The following is a 15,519-nucleotide window of genomic DNA, read 5'->3' on the forward strand; positions in this document are numbered from 1 at the left end:
ATGGGCATCATTGTTAGAGGTCAACAGGCTTTCCATGTCAATGACACTATCTTAAACTCCCATAAATTCTCCAGGCCATTATTACAACTTATAGCCTTTCCCTCCCGCATCTTCTTTCACTCCTCCTCCTTACCCTTTCTCCATTTCAACAACTCTTTGCACTGAAGATGTCATTGACTCTATTAGCCTCTGCTTCTTCTGCTACAGCACAATCTGCGGATGTGTTTAGCAAGAGATTCCAGCTTAAGTCCACTGACATGCATGCAAACATCTACTTTATACTTCTTTGGCATACTTTGTGGTTTCTCAAAGAGAATATCTTATATTCCCCAGAGAGTGTGGAATATGTAAAGCGATGTAAGCGAGCAGAGTAAACAACCCAGCCTGCCAAAAATCACCACATAAAACATGCTGTTAGCACAAAGCAGCCAGGTAATGCTTTGTTATCGCAATGGGTTAAAATTAAAGTGTCAGAGAGTCTGTCTGACTGATCAACCGCTACAACGGGGGCTTTGTCTGAGAAGTGGCACCAGAGCATGTTGTGCGCAGGGCTACCTAACTCACAGCGACTGTTAACCTCCCCATCCATCACTGGAGAGAGCAGCCGTGACACAAAAAACCTGCTTCTTCCATTAGAGCCCTGACAGAGCCTAATGCGTGTCCTTGCGCTCTCTTCCTCTCTTGTCCTGTATCTCTCAGTTACAATAATGAAGTCTTCTGCCTCCTTCTGCTCCTGTGAAGTGAGCTACTAAGTAAGTCTTTAATAACACTTTTTTTGTTATACCTTCTCCTCAGTGCTGCTTTGTTTTCCCTTGATGCTCTCGTCTTTGAGGGATGAAGGGACTCACATTGGCAATAGTGTGAATTAGACGACAGACACACAGGGATGAAAGACCAGCTCTTATTATGGCCTAAACGCATGAGCACACTTCTGGGAATAGAGATGTGTAAATGAGCTCCACACACCAAGTGCTGTCTTCTTCTGTGCTGTTGTTTTGCTCTTTTAAATAATTGACAAGGCTGTGCTTGTGAAGACAGGGACAAATCTGCTGAGTTAATGTCCCAGCCAGAGGAGTTTTACTACCAAACACTATCAATCTAACCCCTACATAGAATTGTTACCGCCCTGGCAGTTCATAAATCTTATGTAACCCCAGCTCAGCGGTATTACAAGTCACTTTTCCACCAGCGTGTTCTGTTTATTGTTTCACTGGAGAGCTGGCAGCAGATGACATCTGCTATATTTACCCACTAGATTGCATTCCATTTCTAAACAACACTTTCCACATCAGGCAGGTCTCTGCATTGGGGCTGGGGACATATTAGCCTGATTGCTCAGGGCAAACTGTTCGGCTCCACCATCTAAGGAGTAAAGAGACTTGTAGTTTTAGTAAGAGTTGGTGCTGTCAGAGGTACACACATGGTTCAGACAGTGATCTTATACTGGTGAGTTCGGGCAGAGACGTGGCTGTGTTCACTGTCAGAGTGTGGCATCTCTGTGTTCCCCGGCCTCCCGTGGGAATTGAACAGTGTGTGATTGAGGCCTTGACTGGGAGCAGCAGCTACGAGACGCAGCATACATGGTAGTGACTATCTATTAGTCTGACACTTTTTTCTTGCTTCTTTTTTCTTTTTCTTTTTTTTTTCTTGACTGCAGGCAAGGCAAGATGCAGCTTTCTCTTCAAGGTCCCTTGCCAACTACAGCAGATGGGTGGAAACCTCATAAAAACAGCTCTGAGCTTTCCCCCTTTTTGCTTACCATTAAAATCCCCCCACACCAAAAAAAAGAAAAACAAACTTGTCTGCACTGCCAAGGGAAGAAAATCTATATCTGACAGTGTTTTCGCACAATCCTACCTCAGCTTCAGAGCACACTGGGGTGACATCTGTCCCTTTTGTTGTGTCAGAATGATGGTCAGGAACAAGGTGTGCTTTGCTTCAATCCAGTTTCATTTTAAGCAAAAATCACCTGGATCCTAACCCGAGCAACGTGCTAAGGAAAGCACTTCATTAGGATGCACCGCTGAAATCCTGCAGGATCTGGGTGATTGGAATGTAAAACAACCTGCTTCCACTTCTTTATTCTGAAATGGGGTCTTCCCTGCCACACCTCGGGCTAAAAAACGAAAAAAGGCTCTGCAGCATCAGTTAAACAGAAGCCTGACATGCAATACCAACATCACCATATGCACCATGTGCTACAATCCACATGAGCATGTCATTTGAATCCAGGCATGGCTCTATACTCTTTACCAAATACTGGAATAATTAAACTGCTTATCGCTCCCTCACAAAACAGCACCTTGCACCTCTATTGTAAGTTTATGCCCAGTGTTTATGATGTAAGGTCTAAATGGCTTGAATGGTTTCAATGAGCGAGAGCCAATGCTGAAGAGCAGTATTTGTAGGAAAGGGAAACAGGCAAATGTCAAGGACTTTAGGCTTATTCAGAGGACTGAAATACACAAGGACAGAATATGTGAGAGCTCCTTCCTGCACCAGAAATAGATTTCAATTTGTCGAAGGTGGCGACAACACAGCAGGACATTTTTGACTCAGATTTAGGCCAATATAGAAAAAAATAGAGTGTAAATTGAAACTGGTAATTCTATTGCATCCTTATCCCCTTTGTAGAAGCCTTAATAAGGTCAAAACATGATTATCCTGCTGTAAATGACTGAATTTAGGACCATTCGAAGACAATTGTCAGGGAATTACATATAAAAAGATGTGTGATTGTAGAAAAGTCCTTGGCCTATATTCTGTAATTACTACTTACTCTCAGTCCATCCTTTTAACTAATACTCATCCATTGCTCTCTTCAACTATCTTTGAATTCTATAGGAAGTCCTCTTGTCTTCCTAAGGCCGTTATATGAGAGATCTGCCACCCGACCGCATCTCATCGATTTACTCTTGAAATATTTAACACAAAGGAAACCGTGATGCATTTAAGGAAGTCCTAAAAAAGTATATGAATCAAAGGAAAGGTCGGTGCTTGATACAGAATTAGCCTAATAACCCTGCAGTTTCATTCTATCAAAATCACAGGCCACAGCATGCGCTCACATCACAGGGCAAGAAATATTTCTAACAAGTTGGAGCAATTACCTGCGTCCTGACTGTTCATGAAAGTCAGCCTGAGCCGTGACAGACATATGAGCATGAATAACATTAGCCAGAACACATACACGGCAGATATTACAAGGACTAAGCTCAGATGAGACTGTGACAGTAGCCTGTCTCATTAATGCCAGGGATGAAGAGGCCAGAGCTATACTGGAGCTGTGGAGTCACAGAGCCAGAGACAGGAGCCTTAGAACATGGTAAGATGATTGTTCTTGTTTTTCCTTATCTCAGTCCCTGCTGAGTGTTTTAATTTTGCCTCGTAGCTCAAGCAGAAACTTTTACATGGAAGCATCTTTAAACCTGCATTAGTCTGGGGACTAAATTAGCCATTGTTTTCACGTCATACTGCTTAAAATAAATGAGTTCTGACTCTGATATGGATGGAGTGTGAGATTAATCTGAGGCGTAATAAGCAAGATGAATCAATGCCAGGAGTCGGATCAGTTGAGACTTTGTGTCACACGGGAGACGTTGCATGCCAGTGACTGCCAATCCAATACATGTCCGAGATAGTGCGCTCACATAGAAAACAAATAACAGATCCGCTCCATTAGTTACTTTGATAATGAGAATAATATATGTGTTGGGCACCACATCTTCCCCTCCCCTTCTCTTAACCTCTGCTGTATCCTGATGATATGCCACTCTATCTTGAGGGCTTACTAACTCTCAATGCCAAAAGGGCACATGCCCAGGTGCTGGTGTGACTGAATTGCTGTCCTCAGCACACAAAGGCGATGTCGCCTGGGGAGGATTGCTCAGGAAGGGGGGGGGGAGCTGTCACAGTAACAGGAGAGCACCTGGGATTACTGTCAACAGTCTCCTGGACTGTCTCCCTCTGCCTTTCCCCCACCTCCCTCCTGTCTCCTAAGATCTATGGCATTCTCATTGACATTGACCTTTAAACTCCAATTAGCCACTTAATCACAAATTAATTATTAATATTAGAAAAACCAACAGGGCTTAGGTTGTTTGTCTTTTTCACCTCATTATCATCCACTAATGACCATCCTTGCATCTCATTTCCACAACAAAGGACGAGAAAATGGCGTTTTCACAAAATTCAGGTGATTTTTTTTTTTCAATGAAGGACAAATGGTGATGGTGCCTGATCTGTCTATGCCTGTTCTGTATTTTTTTTTACTCCAGTCCCCTTTTGCAAGTGAAAATATTGCATGGATTTAATCACTCAGATGTCTCTTCAGACTGCATTAATAAGAGAGTCCTCGGCTGCATAAGAGCACTGCATCCACTTCTAAACTCAGAGCCCTCATGACCTAATTCAGTGTGAAATGGTTGACAGGGAAGTGTGAAATGGCTCCTAGAAAAAAACAACAGTTCATGGCAAAGAAGTGACATGCACACCAGTCACACACACACTCCTCCATACACACACAGAGTTGTTTATTATTTGTCATCTTCTGTTAGGTGTCATGTGATGAAACACTGCCAGAGTCTTCCATGGAAACACTCCTGAGTACCAGGCACTAAATGAATGGCTTTTGGCTAAATCAGATATTTGGAATGCACCGACAGGGCCAGAGGTGCACCGTGTGGCGGGATAATAAATGTGACTCAGCTATCCCCTAATTGGTAATGTTCTTCTGTCAATTACCCTCAATTCTGTGTTTCCTACAGACTACCAATAGGCCTGTTTGTTCACTTTTTCTCAGGCAAAAACACAATAAGTTCCACTTCAAGCGTCTATTGTTCTTAAAATTTACATTCTTAAAACAACTGTCAGACAGAAGTAGAAATGTCATCCTCCACTCAGTTTCGCTTTCTATTTTTCAGGCAGCTTAGAAAGATTTAAGGGGATCGGTTTGAGGTTTATATTTTTTGCTCCTCTCTACATTATCCCCCTCACTTCTCTCCTCACTCATCAGTCCACACTGCCTCTCACCCGCACAGAAACACAAGTCACGCTGAAAAAGTACAACAATGCAGAGCTGACGAGGAGTGATAGCAGAAGGCTGACACCATGAGAGGATTAGGAAGGTGATAATATGAGTGGGTAATCTATTCTCTTTTCTTATATAGAACCTTCCCTGGGCCTCAAGGTTTGCAACACACACGGTGATGGATGGGCTTTGCACAAATTTCTGTCAACATTTCAAATCACCAGAACTGGACCATGTCCATCTTATTTAAGTGAAGTCTCTGCACATTGGCTCCAAAATAAGATAATTTGTTTTCATGGCTTCATTATTATGCTTTATAATCATCAACACAGCACTAGATATACATGAGTCATACTGTTCTTTGGTCAAACACATCTCCCTAACAGAAAAGAGGAGCCCCTTGACGTCTGTGGTTATTTGATATTACAGAAAGCAGGGCTGGAGCTGTGGCTGAAGAGCTGCTCTGACACACACAGGTCTGTGAGTGAGCGGAGCTGGAAAGCTGAAGAGCAGAGGACGCAAGCGTTTCCCTGTTTTTCCAGCATTTATTGTGTTGAAGTCATTATTGGCAAATCCTCCCCATGCTGTCTGCTAGCACTGAAAACATCATCATCAATGTGCTGCTGTAAAGTCAAAACTCATAATTGCATCTAAATTTCAAAATGCGATGTTTAATTCCACAGCATGTCATAATCGCTACAAGTAATTATCTCTGCATATTGTCAGCTACAGTAAATGGAAGATGTGTTTTTTAGATGATAAGTTTATGACATAAAAAATGTCAATTAATTAGTCAGCATACAATTTCTGGTGTATAGGCATGTGTGCACAAACACAACGCTTGTATGATCCGCTCACTAAATTCCATTAAAAATGCTCATCATATTAAATGAAGTGAAAATCTTAATTAGTCTTATCTTAAAAGACTGACATGCACTAAAAAAACTCTGTGTGTACATGTGCGTGTGTCATTGTGTCATTATTTTTGTAAGTGCTTCAGAATCCCATTTCAGATTGGATTTGTGGGTCATGGTGGATCAGCTTAAAGTTCAGGTATGAGGGCTGAGGTATATAAGGCATGTAGTTCTGGTGCTTAAAACCGCTTAACACTTAAATACCGAATTTAGTGACTTTACTTTCACCTATGGCTTTCTGTGATATGTTCTGTGTATATGTCGTATAACGGGCTCTCCCTTTTTCCTCAGACTGGACCCACAGAATCCAGGGTCAAGCCTTCCTCTTCTTCACTGTGACTGTTGTTTGACTTGCTCCAAGTCTGGTGAGAAAACTCACATGAATCCATCTTGCTGGGGGGATAAGCCATCTGTGCTTGTGGCTGCACAACAAGTGATGTTGATCAACACAGCTCCAGTGAGGAATGTTTGGCAGGTACAGACATCTTTTGTGTGGATTTCATCAAATTCATAGCAAGCCATGTTGTTAGGGTGTTTTTGCATAACGCAGTGTTGTTGATTGTATCCAAAGATGGATCAAAATGAAATGCACACCATGATTTTAAGATACCCTTCAAGCAGTTAAATTCACCTTTAACACCATCATGACTAATGAAAATAGCATCACAATGAAACCCATTGTTTTTTGTGTTATTCTCAAGCGTGTTTCAAGTATTTGCAAATTGATTTTTATGTTGTTTTGAAGCAGAAAGCAAGCAGCTGCCCATGGGAGTCAAAAAATCTATAACGTCCAGGGGTAGTGAATGAGCGAAAACATGCAAAGCCATTAGAATATTATGGAACAACCATTGTCACAATGAGAGGAGTCCAATATGTGCCTTTGTGTTTGCAGACGGGATAGGAACGGGTGCACGCCGACACAAGTGTTTACTTTTTGTGTGTGAGTCAGCAATATGAGTTGCGTACCTGTCTGTGTCTGTCTGCACGGATCATTTGTTATGCAGCTAAGCAGAAAGAAAAATAGCTGAGCTTCCTACAATAATCTTGAACAACACGTAGAAGCAATTACAGCACGTCACAGCACGGTATATATATATATGCAGTGGACATCTTGTCCTTTCCGTCTTGGAGCTGTTCTGACAGATCATCCCTGGTGCCCACTCTATGGCTCACTGGTTCTTAGAAAGAAAAAAATAAAGAGAGATTGTGAAAAGGAAGACAGAAAGACAGACAGAGAGTGACGTGTGTGATTGTACACATGTAGATATACAGACTTGCACATGTTGCTCTATAAACCAGAAAAGACATGAGCACACACAAGCAGAATCCGGCAGAAATGATATTCTGGCTGTTCAAACAGAGATATGAGCACAGTGTTGTCTCACCTGCAGTTGAATATACACCTCAATTAATATACATGTTTGCAGATTGTAGGACATAACCATACCTTGTCTCAGCAATAATCTATCTGCACACAAAGATGAAGAGATGAGCATCCGGAAGCTGTCAGACAAAGCGTCGACCAAACACTGCCCACCATAAAACATGAGTGGCTACTCCTTTAACATGCTAATTAGGCAGAGTTAGACACAAGTCAACCTGAGAGGTGCTGCCAGTGTGTGTGTGTGAACTAATGTACTTTTATGTGTTTGTGAATGGTGGATCTGTCACAGTAAACCCTGTGCCAGATGCATCAGCCAGGCTCCCTAGAATGTGTTATTTTAGGTGCAAAAAAAAAAAAATTCAAAGTCACCAGAGAACTTGTGCACTGTTCCTGCCAAAGCTGACGCATCTCTGCTTCACTATAGTAGACTCAGACATGTTGGCATACTGAGCACTTTTGGCAGGCTGGTGAAATCTGTACTTTAAAGTCATTTGTCTTGAATTAAGTGATTTTCTGTCCAGCTCCGTGCGGCAGTGAGACAGGTGATGCACATACAGAAGCCTTCGGATGAAGGATGGGATAAGAGCATGTCTGGAATACAAGGTGCCTATCTCCTTCTTTATGCTTCCATTTAACCCTCAACACGAATGCGGATTTAAGTGTGCTGGGAGAAAAAAATCATCTTCTCATGGATCTGTTGATGACAGCCTACGATCACTTACCAACATGTCCATTAGTTTGACACAAACCAGACGGATTCGCTCGTGCATTAAACTCTAAAGAGCCTCTTCAGGAACATACATCGTGAGTCATAGTCCTCAAAAAAAATCCAGACATAACACTTTCCATAAACTGTGAGAATGAGCTGTTCACATCTTGTCAAGCAAGATCAGTTACCGTCAGGATGCAGGTTCAGACATTAAACCTCCCCTCAAAGCTCTTACAGCTATAAGCTCTCATCACCATGGTTTGTTTCATCTCGACTGTTGGAACAGCAATAATCGATCCGATGGCAGCACGAAAAACATGTTGTTTTTCCTCTGCCCCCGAGGCACGCAGCAGAAACAAACACTCTAAACAGATGGTTTTTCATGAGACTGCCTGAATAAATACAAGCACGAGAATCTACCGTTTGTTTGAGTGTGTGTGGCTTTTTGATAGTGTTAGTCTGCTATAAACAGAGCAGGTCAGGTTTGGGTTATGACAATGCGATAAAGTAAAATCATTGGCTGCTAAAGTGGACTCGGGTATATGCAGGGGTCTCTGGAGGGTCTCGAGGGTCCTGGTAAAAATGAGAAACAGTTTAATTTCACTATGATTTCACTCTCCCAATTATAGCTCAGTGGGAGTATGTAGTACAGTAATCTATTCTCATTAGAGGTTTTACTCTCACTGTTGTCAGAGATACAGTGCAGCTATAGCTAATTACAGTGAAGCCCAGAATGAAGGGAAGCAGCTCCATGGGACAAAGATCATCAGGTAAGAGGGTGATGTGTATCTGTCCGTGGGATGTGGATATTAAAACTTTCAGAGGATCTTTGTGTTTTTATACATGAGGTGCTAAAGGTCTTGGATGCTCATATAGTTTGTGTGGCCAGCGGAGAACACCCCTGATATCATCTATGACATATAAATGTACTGACACACAAGCAAACTGTAATAATAATAATGATGATGCTCCAGCAGTGCAACGCTGGGAGAGAGAGAGAGAGAGAGAGAGAGAGAGAGAGATACAGTCTTGTGACCGGGGTACAAGTCATAAACTGCAGTGCGGCATGAACTGTATTAATATCACACAGTCGTCCCCATGTATCCTTACACAGATGAATATTTAATTCCCAGAAACCTTCAGTGCGTGTTGTGCAAATTAAAGACGCGCTTCAAATGGCGCATCGTCTGCTGTAATAACACATCTGCGGGGCAGCATGGTGCGTTACATATGAATGTATCATGTTGTAGCGTCACAAAAGAAAGTACAAGCAGGAGATTCGTCTATAGCGTAAAATCCACCATAATGGTAGTAGAATTAGGAAGAGGGTGTGTGTGTGTGTGTGTGTGTGTGGGGGGGGGGGGGGGGTGATTAATTCAGGGTAAAAGTTGACTTACCCCTTTTGAACATTTTGCAGGCCTAGGTGCACTTCGTCTTATGTCCTCTGAGAATCATCTATTCTTATATTCCAGACTTTAAACTTGATAGTTGTGAAGTTGATCCGGAGCTTTCCGTGGCTCGTCGTGAGAACTGTCGCTCCTTTTTCTTGCGATCCACTGTATTGAGTTGCACTGCAGACTGCCGTGGGTCTGTGTTAGGGTTAAACATTGACAAAACAATTCTTTTTTTTTTTTTTTTTTTTTTTTTTACAAAGTCTGGCAGTCGGACCTAAGAGATGATGGGACAATCACTTGGGAAAAGAGGCGCGCTCAGAAATCATCCCTTCTAGTCAGAAATAACTCCAGTGTGTGCGAGATGGGCACAAACGCACAGCCAGTCTAACACAACCAACCTGACAGCCAACTCCTTCTGAGACCCCAAAAACACCGCGTACAGGCTTCAAATCAGTTCTGGGGGCAAGTCGACGGTGAACAGACACACACTCCAAACACCACAAATTCAAGTGGCCAATCTGAAATTCTTCTCTCGGTGCTTCAGAGCCGTTCAAATCGCATCATAGTCGTTAAAATCTCTAATTAACATAAGTTATTTGGATTCACATTCCGCCTCTGATGTCGGATTATACACGCAGGCTCCTCAAATCCTCCTTAATAATGTAGACTTTGATGCCGTCGGTTTCCTTAAAATCCTCCCCCTTTTTCAGCTCTCCTCTCTCCACTCGTAATTGTTACATTTCTGTGATCTTGTCTGTGAACATCTCTCTGCTTTCCACCTATGGATCAGAGCTCGCTGATGCGCTCAAGGAGGGAGAAAAGTGTGTTAACGCCTCAGCCCCTCCACCGGGCAGCGCGCTGCTCCATCCCTCTCCCTGTGTCCCTGTCTGCGCCAGCCTGAGACGCACGCTGCTCCCTGACACCAGAGGTCTTCATAATAAATTTGATATGACACAAGTGGAAGAGAAAAGACTCGCATTCAACAGCTATAATTTTAACCAGCAGGCAGGGCGTCAGGAGGGGGATTGGGGATCTGTCAGGCAGCTCATTCAGACAGCTTTCAAAAAAAAAAGCTGATCCAATAGCCTTCAAACAGATCAATACATTTTATAGATAATGAGCCGATGCAGATAAACTGAGCCTCTGTCTGTCACGGACACACGTGCACACGTAGCCTATAGTACACACGCAGAAGCGGATATATTTCATTTATTTATTTATTATTTTATTTTCTATTCTAATGTAAATGCATTGATGGCGCCGCCTTAAATTAATTGTATAAATGACCTTGCCATTTGGCGGTAAGATTTTATCTTGGTTTTTGAATAGAAATTTTAGTCACATAGTTTCAATGATTTATTTTTCCTTTTAAAAATGAATTATGACATTATTTTACTTTGTTGCTTTCTTAAATTGGATTATATTACTCAGGTTAAAAAAATATATAAAATAAATACGTTTAAAACACTGCTCTTAAAACTCTTTACCGCACAGAAAATGTTTACACTGAACCCATTTTATCAGAATGGTCCCGCTGTCCCATTCAGTGACATCGATTATATCGGTGCTCCGCTTCTCTTCCTGCCTCCTTCAGTCGATTCCTTTCGCCTTTCTGTCCCTCACGTGTGTCATGTTTGGGAGGAAAACATGGCAGCGTCCTCGAGTGAAGTGCAGATTGTTCCTGCCAAAAAGCCCACAGGTAAATAATGACAATACACATGAAATAATTAAACCGGAGACGTTTTATGAAAACTATTCTGCTTCTGCTCGATGAGCTGAAATACGTCGAGTTGTTTTTTTCTCGTCAATCAGAACAGCACAACTGTAGGGCTACGACGCTAACAGAAACACGGGGAACGTTGTGTAGTCTGCGCCGTGCTAACTAGTTTATTCAGCTTGTGTTATTCCAATTAGCTATATGTACACGGCCAAATATTTACTTTTAGGCTAACAGTTAGCATCCAAATAACGTTCAGCACTCTCGAGATCCTTGTCACATTCAAATGCGTCATTCAGAGAAAGTTGTATATAAAGTGTTTAACTACGTTTATGACAACGACAGAATATAACACTCAGGGTTAATGGACACGGGCCCCTCCATCAACGTGAGTGACGAAATGTGTGATAATCTGGAGGCTCCATAAATGCTTGTAGTAGGTTACTCCCTCGTTAGTGTTCACAGTTCACATCTTTCCCCCACGTCCACTGTAAATGTTTAAAGGGTGTGTTCAATAAAGACACAGAGACTAGAATTGTTTGTAACTTTGATTTCAGCATACATAAACTGTATGTTGTTTTTTTAATGAAGCTTTAGGTTTAGTGCAAAAAAAATGAAATATAGGTATTTGTATTGGAAAAGCAATAATGCCTCTGGCCACTGTTAAACATTATCATTATATTATTGAATTGCAGCATTGGCTCCTGTATTAAATGCATCAGAACATTTCACAAGGTAGGATAAGGGTGATAAACTGAAAATAAAAAGATATTCAAAGACACTATATATACAACAAAACAGAGTAAAATCATCAAAACACAATTTACATGTAGAAAAAAACAGCACCTCCTGACAATAAGACCATGTGATATAAAATCAATATAAACAAACAATTTGGATCAATTAGAACATAGTTTTTAGGTGCTTATTGAAACTGTCATCAAAGGCTTCTTGTTTAATAGCCACCATGATGTTAGTTTCACAGCCTCAGTTTTACTTTGCAGAAAGCTCCTGCGCCATACTTTCTGCATCTCTCTGCAAGTTTACTTCAATTGTTGAATAGTGACAGATGGAGCAGGAAGAGCAATTATGAGGCAGAGCAGTTTGCTCTTATTTACACTCAGCTTGAAATATTTTACTTCTTTAATTTCTGTTTAATGTATGATTTAAATATATGTTTTTCTTGGGCTTTGCTGTAAAATCAGCATCAAGTTAATCTGGCCTTTTCTCATTTCCACAGCTGTTATAGAGCAAAAAACAAAAAAAATGCATGTCTAATAGCAAAAATACAGTTTGGAGTTTCTATATTATTATTAATTACTGAAATGTATATAAAGAAGTTGCAAAGTTAATTAGTGTCATTGTAAAATTCCCACAGCCAGCAGCTTAGAAGCCCAAAATACAAGAAAGTCATTAAAAAAGCACACATTGTGATTGTCATTGAAATCTTACTTATACATGAGAACAAAAGGAGCTGCTTTGGACCTGAATAAAATTCCCCTTAGTCTTTCATATAAAGACAAAGTCATGCTGCTGCCTATCTCTCAAACCCATTGATGTGTTCCCTGTTGGGAGAACAACTTACCAGACTTTAAAGTTTATGGCTGTCTCACACTGTGTTAACCACATTGCTTACAGTACTAACAATAATTTTACTTTCTCTCCAGCCCGAGGGCCACGGCGGGTAGCCAACCAAATTCCAGATGAAATCCTCCAAGATCCTGAGTTACAGGAGGCAATCAAAGCCCTGCCTGCAAATTACAACTTTGAGATCCACAAAACGGTTTGGCGAGTGAGACAAGCGAATGCGAAGAGAGGTAAACACTTGACATATTTGAAACATGATACTTAACAGATTGAGAATACACGTTGTAGACAAAGTAACATGAGGTCTGGGTAGTGTAGTAGAGATTTAACATAACATATAAATTACATAATGGCTGAGTTCTACCATTTTATTTTTTCATTTTTTTAATGCTCGCAATTAGTCTTAGTGTGTCCAAGATGCTCATGCATCTAAATGGCATCTGCTGGGATTTAAAATTGCACATCATGCTGCTGAATTAATTTGAATTAGCTGAATTGGATAGGAGCCTGGATGAAGTATTTGGAGGTAAAGGATCTGCATCTGTCTTCTAACTGCGTGTATTTACATAAGAGGAATGGTTCCAATTTACAGTTATCTCAGGGTTGCAGCAGAATTTACTCTTTTGTTAAAGGATCTGCGTCCCGTAACCAGACACACACAAACACGCATCGATTCAAAAATACGTATTTAATGACTTATTAAATGTCAGTGTCAATACAAGTTTATGAAACAATTCAGCACAGCAGTACCTGTATTGTTACTCACACCTCATTAACTATTATGAATGTGTGAGAGCCAGGGATGGAGGGCATTATGCACACACAGGGACAGATTATGGAAGCATTCATTTAAAATGCCGTCCACAACTCTATCAGTGCTTCGACCTACATTGATGACTTTATTGTACAATTGTTAACTTGTAAAGTTTATCCAGTGTTGGTACAAATCAAAAACAGACCTAGTTTTCAAAAGACCAACCTGGTCATCGTTTGTTGACTGTGTCATTAACTCTAACGTCACTGAGCAGAGTGGTGAGATCTATTTGTATCTGTGGAGTGATGTTATTCAGTGTGGCGTGTTTTCTCCTATTGGTCAGCGTGAACACTGTGTTTTAGAGTCACTTAACACTGAATGGACAGGATGCATTAGCCCTCTTTGATTTTGGAGGGGTATCACTTCCACCACGAAGTGCACTTATGTGTCATTGAGAGATTTGGAAGGCTACACTTCAACTGCTACTGATAGAGACCAAACTCAGATTTCTTCCCTTCGTCCATAAAGACGGATTAGTGTAGACTACAGCTGAAACAAATAATAACATATTGGACCCATATTGAAAGCATAATGTAAGTTCTTGAGCAGTCACAAGTAAAAGCCCCACAATATATGTGACATTCTATTTTGAGTCTCCTTAAATGTAGTCAAACTAAAACAATAAGATTTGGTTTTGGTATTGTTATCTGAAATGTTGTTGCAGCACCTGTATTAAAAGTGTGTTGGCGAGTCTTTTTTTTTTTAATGTCTTTCACCACCACAGCATGTGTGTCCAGAGATCTACTGCTTTAAAAAAATGCATTTTACTGATATCCAGTGTACCTCTTCAGATGTCACTTGAGCTGCTATGAGTTGGGTCTGTAGGTAATAATGAGTGAGTTTACCTTTGTAGCCCGCTCCTCATTCTTACTGGAGGCTGGCAGCTCCAGGCCATATGAGTAACTACCTATATAACTTACTCCACCCTCACTTCAAATGCTAGTCCTTTAGTTGCATTGTGGGTAGTGAAGATTTATGGTTTCAGCACAATAATGGAATACACGGCAAACTTTATATTGTTATTCAGAATCAGTTTAATTTTTTTATTTTTCTAGTTTTTAAAACACACAAAACAATTGTTTTTTTTGCTTGTTTGGCCCTCACAAGCTTATTAAACTGCACATGTGAGTAAGCAGTCTTCACAATGACATAGAAATAGATTCCGGGGGTTTGAATTGTGAGTCAACTATTTTTGTACTTTAGAGTGCACACACACACTTCAGCTTCTGCCCTCACACGTTTTTACGTGTATATTTTGACATTTCCTGATGTTTGGCTTCTCTTGTAAAACGGGTCAGGGGCTAATGTGTCAATGGAGGCCTCCAGCCGAAGAAAAAAAAGCGTCCTTCACTAATATAAATGTCAAAATGTGCAGTCTTCTGTCCTTTCCTGCCTTGGGTGGAAATATGCAGATGGCATGCCAAGAGGATTGAATCATCTTTTAGATGGCCCTGTTGGGAGTGTGTGGTTTACTGCAGCCTGCTGGCTTTGCTCTTTTTGTTGTGTGACATTTTTTTTTTATCAGAGCACATCCTCTCTCTCTGAACTCAGAGAGCAGAACTCACCTTATCACCCCTGTCTCTCTCTGCACCTCTTTGTGCCCATCTGTTTCTTTGTCATCCTTTGAACTCCTCTTGAATCTCACACTGTTCTTTTGAAATCGAGGACTGAGGAACACACAGTGAAATTTTATTTTGCCTGTGCAGTGTCTTTTTTTTCCCCGAGTCTATAAATACTCAACTTGCATTTTGTTTTGCATAATTCTTTTTTTCTTTTAAATAAAAGTGTGTGTTGTTTAGTTATAGGTTGTGGTGCCTCTCTCTCGCTCTCTCGCATATAAACTTGTTCAGCAGCTTCAGCTTCTGTCTGCACCGCAACATTCAGTCAAAAAGACAGGTGAAGAAAAAAATTCATTAAAAACTCTCTTGAGTTTTGTATCCAGGTTCCTCAGGCTACTCATTTTCAGATAAG

The 15,519-nt window shown here is 41.0% G+C and overlaps 2 protein-coding genes across 2 annotated transcripts in view; one reads left to right on the top strand and one right to left on the bottom strand.

Moving 5' to 3' along the window:
* rtn4rl1b (reticulon 4 receptor-like 1b) overlaps positions 1–10,298 on the bottom strand; it is a 116,677-nt gene extending 106,379 nt beyond the window's left edge. Inside the window, exon 1 of the mRNA XM_028419705.1 lies at positions 9,434–10,298. Within this exon, the coding sequence (XP_028275506.1) occupies positions 9,434–9,446 (13 nt within the window). The 5' untranslated portion in view covers positions 9,447–10,298. The remainder of the gene's footprint in view (positions 1–9,433) is intronic.
* A 733-nt stretch (positions 10,299–11,031) lies between these two features.
* The window catches only part of dph1 (diphthamide biosynthesis 1), a 45,040-nt gene continuing 40,552 nt past the window's right edge, over positions 11,032–15,519 (top strand). Inside the window, exons 1-2 of the mRNA XM_028419379.1 lie at positions 11,032–11,129; positions 12,815–12,964. Of these exons, the coding sequence (XP_028275180.1) occupies positions 11,078–11,129; positions 12,815–12,964 (202 nt within the window). The 5' untranslated portion in view covers positions 11,032–11,077. The remainder of the gene's footprint in view (positions 11,130–12,814; positions 12,965–15,519) is intronic.

This window comes from Parambassis ranga, chromosome 13, assembly GCF_900634625.1.
Source record: "Parambassis ranga chromosome 13, fParRan2.1, whole genome shotgun sequence".
Taxonomy (NCBI): Eukaryota; Metazoa; Chordata; class Actinopteri; family Ambassidae; genus Parambassis; species Parambassis ranga.